Source organism: Physeter macrocephalus, chromosome 7, assembly GCF_002837175.3.
Source record: "Physeter macrocephalus isolate SW-GA chromosome 7, ASM283717v5, whole genome shotgun sequence".
In the NCBI taxonomy this organism is placed as follows: Eukaryota; Metazoa; Chordata; class Mammalia; order Artiodactyla; family Physeteridae; genus Physeter; species Physeter macrocephalus.
Genome location: NC_041220.1, coordinates 23,997,807 through 24,007,074, shown reverse-complemented (window position 1 = coordinate 24,007,074; position 9,268 = coordinate 23,997,807). Strand labels below are relative to the sequence as shown.

General features: G+C 43.5%; 1 protein-coding gene across 1 annotated transcript in view; it reads left to right on the top strand.

Annotated features, from left to right (window-relative positions):
* TBC1D9 (TBC1 domain family member 9) overlaps nucleotides 1-9,268 on the top strand; it is a 124,223-nt gene that overhangs the window by 58,049 nt on the left and 56,906 nt on the right. The window contains exon 3 of the mRNA XM_024126619.3: nucleotides 6,466-6,584. Within this exon, the coding sequence (XP_023982387.1) occupies nucleotides 6,466-6,584 (119 nt within the window). The remainder of the gene's footprint in view (nucleotides 1-6,465; nucleotides 6,585-9,268) is intronic.

The window sequence follows — 9,268 nt, the reverse complement described above, 5'->3', positions numbered from 1 at the left end:
TGTACCGCAAAAAAAAAAAAAAAAAAAAAAAAGAAAAACATGTCTATAATGTCAATTTTAATAGGTAGATAATATTTTACTGTGTTTATAATGTAAGTTGTCTAACTTATGTGCTATTTTTTGGAAATCTAAGTTTTTTTTCCCCTAATGTTAACTGCATTTTGAAAAACCTTAGTGAATATCCTCTGAACAAAATATTTCCACGTTACTTTAACTATCACCTTAGGATAAATTTATAGAAGTAGATATGCTGAGTCAAAGAATATGCATGTGTGTGAGCCTTTTAGTGTCATTAGCCTGACTGCCCTCCAGAAAGATAGCCCCTTTACATTCTGTCCATCAGGGTAGGAGAGGACCTTGGCATTTAAGTAAAGTAAACAAAATAACGACATCAACCACTAATTCTTACTGCCAAGGTTGGATGAGTTACCTGGGCCTCTCTTTTCTCAAAGTGGTTATAAAGCTACGAGCATACTGTTATGACCTGTAAGAGATCATAAGCAGAGTTATGTAAGAAGCTTATAATAGTTACACAAGGATTGTTCAAGTAAAGGCCTGCTTTACTTCAATCATACCTACGCTTTTCAATCAAAACATAATAGTGTCAGGGCCAGAGAGATTCGTGCTGAACATATGGTAGTCTGGCAACAGTTCAGCAACTGGTTTCTTAGTGCTCTGACCTCAGAAGTTAGAAATGTCTTCTGCATAACATTTCAAGAGGAGATCTCTGTGTCCTGTTGCTTATGATGATAATAGCAAAGTAACTGTTTATTTAGTGCTTTGCATGTTCCAGACCTGTGCTAAGGACTTTACGTGTGTTATCTTCCTTAATCTCTAGCACAAACTGCTGTGGTACGTGTTGTTACCTACGTGTTACAGATGAGGAATCTGGAGCACAGAGAGGTTAAGTAACTTCTCTGTGCTCACAGAGATAGTATGTGGCACGGTAGGATTTGAACCCAGGTGTACTTTTTTGACATCAAAGTCTGTGGTCTGAGCCATTAGATCACATTGTCTCCCTGATAATCAGGCCCCTTATTACTGCAGAGGCTCTAACCTCTATGCATACTTACCACACGTCTAAAATATGTCAGGAGGGGCTACTGTGCAGCAATTAAGAGTGTAGGTTACGGAGTCAGAAAACTCTGCATTTGATTTCATAGAGACGTGGAAACCTCAGTTTCCTCATCTATCAAAGGAGTGTAATTGGACCTACTTGTAGGATTGCTGTGAGCTTGCGTGTCTATAGTGAAAGCATGGCGCTGGGCCTGGGTTAAGCACGAATAAGTAATAGAAAACACTTCATTGTCACTATTTAACCTGTTTAAAATTTTAGCTTCAGTTGGATGTGGATTTTTAAAACATGAATCTCCCTTTTGTTTCTAAAACTGTTCAAATCACCACATGTGGGGGCGTTGTATCTCTTGCCCTCTCCAAATACAAGTTTGTCCTTTTTCTGGGTGTAGAGAGTACAGTGGTGGCTTTGTAAATCCTACAGGGACAGCAGGTGTCACTCCAGTGTATTGGGTATTGCCCTTGGCTTTATTTGGTATTTAAATTTCAAAATTATCATCTTTGGGGCTAAGGTTGTATGTGGCTAAGGCCATAAAATAGATGGTTCCCTTTATTTAAGTAGCTTCAAGTGCTATTCATTTGAGGACTGGATAGCTCTGGGATCCAAGCAGCCTATTCCAGTATCTGAAAATATTGGATTGGTTGCATTTTAATCTCTGGGAGGTTTAGTGGGTTTGTTTTGCTTTGTTTTGTTTTCTGCTGTGTCACAAGAGGTTATTATTTTTGCTTGTTCACACAAATGTATACCTACCTGTGTGCATACACACACTCTTGATCGGTCGGAATTTACCATCTTAGATATTCTGGAATTCAGGTTTTTAAGTCAGTGCTGCAGTCCCAGGGCCAAATTGTATTAGTATTAGTCATGCATCACAAAAAAAATATCCACTGAATAGCTATCAGTGGGGCTGTAATCCTTTGTTCTTAATCCTCAGAGGCCAGATACAATAGAATCAATTTTGTGGGTCCGTCTTAATGCTTCTTTCTTTTTATTTCAAGTGGACTTCACGTACTTTAAGGTACACCTCAAACCAGATGAGAAATTAGACTAGGCTGACTTAGTATTTTCCATCATCTTAGATAGTCTTTAAGTTTTGCCCAGGGATACGCACAGGGCCTGTGGCTGGTATTCTGAAAACAAAACAAAACGCAACACTGCAAATGATAAAAGATTCTCATTTTTCAAAAATTAATTTCTAAATACCCTTAAGACCCTCAAGTGTTGATCTGGTTTTTCCCGCAGCAGAAAGCTTTACCTTGGATTTCCTGAAGGCTTCTCATACCCAGCACAGCTTGCTTTTTTGTTTCAGCTGATGGCACGGTCAGGTCAGCTTGTTTTTCCTGCTGTATCTCTGTAAATGCAGCCTTTCCAGAAAGTTGACCGCCAAGTCCTTCCTTTCTCTTCTGAGCGCCTACCACATTTTGCTCAAACTGTTGGGTAAATAGACCAGCCCCCTTTTCAGAGTCGTGGCAAAAGAGCTTTGTGTTATCTCACTTTACACAATAACAAAAGGAAAATTCCAGGCTCTTAAATATGGCAGCACTTGTACTTATTTTCTTGAGAAATGAAAGAGCCATTTATAAGGAACATTGAGGATTCCAACATGTTTCTTTTGGAGTTTCGCTGGTTCCTAAAGGGTGGTCCGGCCAAAGTGTCAGTTGCTCTTGAACTGTTAGCAGGACGTTTGCTCTGTGATCTCTGAGGGGTACCGTGGACTTTTTGTTTGTTCTGGGATGAGAAGTGGACGCCTGCTTTCAGAGATAATTTTTACTAGATTGGCATCTTCAGAATGTGTCTTGTCTGCCGGGGGAGGGAATCCAGCCCTGCCTTTTAGGTATCCTCACGCTTCCCGTCTCCAAAGTCTGGAGCTTTGAACACCTGTCCTCATTTTTTTGTGCATTTAGGAAAGCGTTCAGAGAATATGGTGCATTTGCACAGTGAATATAAATGTAAAACGTACATTTACATTTCTCTCCCTGGAAAGTATCTGTTGGGTATAGATCGGAATCCATAGTTAATTCTTGAAACTACCATTGGCTGATGGCATTTGTGTCTTTTTCTTTCCTCAGTTATGGTGCTAATGGTTTCTTATAATGGTACGCAAAGTTCTTCCTTATCTACACCCCAGTCTTCTGTAACCTTGGAATCTTAGATCTGGATATAACCGGAAGAAACCTCTGAAACCTCTTTGGTAGCATAGGAGTGGTCCCAAAGCACCCAGCAATCTGAGACAGTTGAAAACCTGAAGATACTGAGCTTTGACATCCCAGCGCCTCTCCTGTACACGGGAGCTGTGAACGGCTGGTGATGACTCCAAAAGGCCAGCCTTTTCATGTAACAGTGACAAGTGTGGGAGAAGCAACAGGAGATGGAGGACAGCAGACAAGCAGCAGCAGTGGGGGGAGGGCGCAGTGGTGCCAATTACAGACAGAAATGTGGGGATTTACATCCCAGGCAATGGGAAGTAGAGCAAAGAGCTGGTAGTCGTGTTAGGTGGTGGCAGGTGGAGATTGTGGCAATGACGGACAGTGGGGCAGGTGAAGAGGAGGCGGTCTTGGGGCAACAGAGAAGGCAACTCGGGGCGGGGAACAATGTGAGTAGTAAACCTGAGCTTCGATACAAGTGTGCTGAGATGGCTACTTGAAGACGGGGATCAGCCATATAGACCTTCATGTAATAACCATGAGAATCGGAGGTATGAGTGAATGTTTGTTGAATGAGTGCGTGTACGCATACACCATTTCCACCATGGCTCTGTGTGTGTGTGTGTGTGTGTGTGTGTGTGTGTGTGTGTGCGCGCGCGCGTTGGGGGGTGATGGGGGGGGTGGACCTATATGAATAAGCACAAAAAAAACTGAAGGCAGTGTGTGCAAAGGTGAAGGCGCACCTGGTCTGCCCTGGGTCTTGTAGCTGATGGGCTTTTCCGTCCAGGATAACCAAGGAACAGTGAGGTTGACTTGTGTTTAGATTCCACCACCAGTATAACAGGGACTCTGTGGTCAAGCACCTGGTGTGATCACCTGGTAAAGGGCAGCACATGGTGGGATTACCAGTCAACAGCCAGACTGCCCTGGCTGAGCCAAGGGCTGTGTGCAGACCAGCCTCTGGAAGGCACATCTGCGATCACCATAGGCAGGGGCGGAGGAGAAGCAAAATCAGAGGCTGGGAATTGTGCCCAATGGGTCTGCAGAAGTCCTGCAGTCCCGTGGGTGGCCGGAAGTGCCTCTGTCCTGAGGCGCGAACATCTGACTGTTGCCAGTAGGTACAGATGGGATGGCGGTTGGAGGGCACGTGGCTGCCATCCACTCTGGACTGGGCTCTGTATCACAGCTGGTGATGGGAGTGACCTGTTTACAGACAAGGAAGGGTGCAATATGCTTTAGAAAATTTTCCAATCCCTATTTAAAATTTTAAAGTCTAAAATGTTTAAAGCTCTCTGGCTGACTCATTCCCTAAATATTCCAAATGGGCATTGTACTTTGCATCTGAACAGTGTTTTCTACTTTCCAAAGTGTATCTATAGGCATTATTCCGTGTGGATTTTTTTTACAACATTGCTCTGATATGAGTAAGGGGTTGGGTATTTTTATCTGTCTCCATGTTACGTGTAAAGACTTTTGAGACAGAGAGAGATGAAGCGAACTGTCTGAAGGCACCCAACTGGCTGGTGGCAGACAGGGAGGGGAACCCAGGTATCCTGAGTTCTACCTCTTGACATGACAATGTAGTACTGAGTCATTGATTGCTTTTCCATGTGGTTGACTATGGCCCTAAAAGAGTGAGCCTTGGAAAGTGCCTGGGAAGAGCTCCAGACAGTCTCTTCTTTCATGTTTCCATGGGGCTGCCTCTCCCCTCAGAAATTTGCTCTTTATCCTCTACAGAAGCATTCCATGTAGGCGATTTCGAGTGCTTAGGCTTAAAGTGAAAGAAAATGAACGTGGGTTTGGTTTGGTTTGGTTTGGTTTTTCCTTTCCTCGATCAGCGGATCTGAAGCCCCTCAAGCCTGCCTCTTATTCTCCAAGAGATTTTAGGTCTGCTTCTCACAATTCTGAGTATCATTGTGGACACATTTGTATCTTCGACCTTTCCCAGTCAGGAACGAGAGTGAGATTCTGAGATATATTGAATTGCTGGTGACGAAGAACAGAGAGAAGCCATTTTTAAGAAATCAATTAAAAGATAACTTGGGGGCTTCCCTGGTGGCGCAGTGGTTGAGAATCTGCCTGCCAATGCAGGGGACACGGGTTCGAGCCCTGGTCCGGGAAGATCCCACATGCCGCGGAGCAACTCGGCCCGTGAGCCACAACTGCTGTGCCTGCGCGTCTGGAGCCTGTGCTCCGCAACGGGAGAGGCCGCGACAGTGAGAGGCCCGCGCACACCACGATGAAGAGCGGCCCCCGCTGGCCGCAACTGGAGAAAGCCCTCGCACAGAAACGAAGACCCGACACAGCCAAAAATAAAAAATAAATAAATAAATTTTTTAAAAAAGTATAAAAAGATAACTTGGAAATCTAAGGAGACATCTGAATGGGTGAATCATTCTTTAATTCTGAATTTATGTATATGATATGGAAGATTTCTAACACACTGTTCTTCTGCAGGATCATTAATGATCCCAGAGCAAGAAAAAAAAAGTTTGAAAAAGGAAGGCAATTTATTACAGTCTTGACAAACACGTTGTGTTGGCATCCCTGTTATGCCCTGTATTTGTGAGTGGAGAGCAGGGTGCCAGGTTATCTATGCTACGAGGCTGAGGTTGTTTCAGTTTAGAAGTTGCCAGGCGAGGTGACTTATGCTTCTGCTCTCTGATTTGGATGGAGGCTATGAAGATGACCTCATCCCATTACCATTCAGGGCAACTGTGCTGGTGAGAGCCGGGCTGCTATTCCCTAGCGATAGTCCATTTTCACATCTCATTCATAATTGAAGGGAGTGAGGATCATTTTTTGCCCATTATAGGAGGTGGTTACATCAGCTCTCCAGTGACATACCAGAGCCCTCATATTGTTGCAACTTAACAGCTGTAACCTAGTACCCTACAAGATCTGCGTTACCCTGAAAAGTGCAGGTCCTTGGGGGAGAAAAGGGGATAGGGCTAAATCCAGAAAGTGAACAGGAGAAAGCGTTGCTGCCTTCTCCTCTGAAAGGCTGTCCAAAAAGTTTCTGGACTCACCTGATCAGACGTGACCATAACACAGTACTTACTCTTTGGCTTTCTACATCCTTCAGCATCTTCTGCGTGTCCCTCCTGAAGGAGAGAAAGCGTTTGAAGGCAGAGGTGGTGGGAACAGCATTCTCCTTTCAAGGCACTGCATATGGATGAAGTGAGCCTGGTTTTAAAGTATCTTTTACTTGCTGACATTTATTATTATCATTTTACATTCCTACAGGTGGTTCCAGAAAAGAAATCACCGAACACTGGGAATGGCTTGAGCAGAATCTGCTGCAGACACTTTCCATCTTTGAAAATGAGAACGATATCACCACATTTGTGAGAGGAAAAATACAGGTAGTGGTTTATTACCACGGAATCTTTTTTTAAAAAAAAACCTTTTCACTGGAAAGAATTTCAAACTTACAGAAAAGTTGCAAAAATAACAATTGTATAAGACACATCTTTAGACCCTTTACCCATATTCCCCTGTTGTTAACAATTTATCCCATTTACTTTATTATTTGTAGGCTCCATTACTCTGTTTTAGAGGAATTTCCCCCAGATGCTTCAGTGTATATTTCTAAGAACAGAGCTCTTCTATTAAATAACAACATAGTGTTAACAACAGTTATCGCCTGCAGTAAATTTAATATGAATACTATAATAGTTGGCACATATTCCAGTTTTGTTAAATGACCCAATAATGTCATGTATAGCATTTTTTTCCATTCCAGTGCAAGATCCAGTCTAGGAAGCTATTGGATTGGTTTTTTGTCTCCTTCAGTCTGGCTCATTCAATTGCCTTTCTTTGTCTTTTATGACATTACTGTTTCTAAGTGTATGGTTCTGTTTTTTTAATAGGATGTTTTTCATTTGGGGTTTTGTCAGATGTCCCTGTATGATTTGCTTCAGATTATGCATTCCTGGATGGGACACTTCGTAAGTGATCCTGTGTCCTTTCCAGAGTGTCTTTTCTGGAGGCATGTGACACCCGTCCACCACCCATTGCTGATATAAACCCAGCAAAGTGCTAGCCAATTTCTCTCCTGTGGAGTTACTAATTTTACCCTTGCAATTTTCTGTAGGAAGACACTTTAAGGTTCCACAGATATCCTGCTCTTTATCAACATTTCTCCCTTGCTTTAGCATCCATAAGTGATTTTTTTTGTTGAACCAATCTTTGTTGTGATGGTTTACAAAATGACGATTTTCCAACTCCAGTGTTCCCTCACACTTACTAGTTGGCACTTCCACTCTAAGCAAGAGCCCTCCCTCTATTTACCTTTTTATCTGTTTATTATTGATACGGACTTGTGGCTTCCTGTGTTTTTCAGTAGCTTCTGTTTCATTGCTGGGCTTATTTTGGTACTCACCCTCTCCCAGATTTGGCTAGAGCCCCTATCAATTGCCTCCTTTTCTAAGTAAGATAAAATACTGAAACATTCATTATATTTTTAAAATTAATTTATTATTTATTTATTTATTATTTTTGGCTGCATTGGGTCTTCGTTGCTGCGCACAGGCTTTCTCTAGTTGCGGTGAGCAGGGGCTACTCTTTCTTGCGGTGCATGGGCTTCTCATTGCGGTGGCTTCTCTTGTTGTGGAGCATGGGCTCTAGGCGTGTGGGCTTCAGTAGTTGTGGCTCGTGGGCTCAGTAGTTGTGGCTCGTGGGCTTAGTTGCTCGGTGGCATGTGGGATCTTCCCAGACCAGGGCTCGAACCCGTGTTCCCTGCATTGGCAGGCAGACTCTTAACCACTGTGCCACCAGGGAAGCCCTGAAACATTCATTATTAAGCATAAGTTTAAGTTTATATACTTTCGGCTTCTTAATTTTATATGGTACAGAAAGGCTAAAGATATCTGGATCTTTTTTTTTGCCACAAAAAAAGAAAAAAAAAAATTGCCTCCTTTGTCCTTGTGACTTGCTCCCATTACTCTTTTGAGCGCTTCCTACTCTGGTCTAACAGGGTGTTCCAGACTCATCTGGTACCTTCCCTGTCCCAGGGCTGGAATTGGCCATTTGTTTCAGTTTGCTTTCCATTTTAGGCTCTTTCTTCTTCCTGACATTGAGAGTTTAATTTTATTTTTTTGAGTACAGAAGATATTAACATGCTTCCACAAGTCAAAATTCCTCAAAAAGTGTTACCTCCTCCTGCATCCTGCTACCCTGCTCCCCCCAACCCCTCGTAGTTAACCAGTCTCATTGCTATCTGGCTTATCCTTCTTGTGTTTCTTTTTGTAAAAATAGGCCAAATATATGTATTTTTCTTATTTCTCTTTAATTCTTATACATAAGGCTCCCTGTATATATGCTCTTCTGCATTTGCCTTTTTTTAAAAAAATTAATTAATTTATTTATTTTCGGCTGTGTTGGGTCTTCGTTGCTGCGTGTGGGCTTTCTCTAGTTGCGGCGAGCGGGGGCTACTGTCCGTTGTGGTGTGCGGGCTTCTCATTGCAGTGGCTTCTCTTGTTGCGGAGCACGGGCTCTAGGTGCTCGGGCTTCAGTAGTTGTGGCGTGTGGGCTCAGTAGTTGTGGCTCGTGGGCTGCAGAGCGCAGGCTCAGTAGTTGTGGCGCATGGGCTCTAGCTGCTCCGTGGCATGTGGGATCTTCCCGGACCAGGGCTCGAACCTGTGTTCCCTGCGTTGGCAGGCGGATTCTCAACCACTGCGCCGCCAGGGCAGTCCTGCATTTGCTTTTTGCATTTAATAACTCCTGTGTAACACTTCATATTAGTTCATAAAGATGGGCCACATTTAAAACAACATTTTAATATTCAGTAAAAAACAAAAATGTTTTAATAGTTCTGTTTTTTATTTTAAAATAATTTTGAGGGGCTTCCCTGGTGGTGCAGTGGTTGCGCGTCCGCCTGCCGATGCGGGGGAACCGGGTTCGCGCTCCGGTATGGGAGGATCCCACGTGCCGCGGAGCGGCTGGGCCCGTGAGCCGTGGCCGCTGGGCCTGCGCGTCCGGAGCCTGTGCTCCGCAACGGGAGGGGCCACAGCAGAGGAAGGCCCGCATACCACAAAAAAAAAAAAAA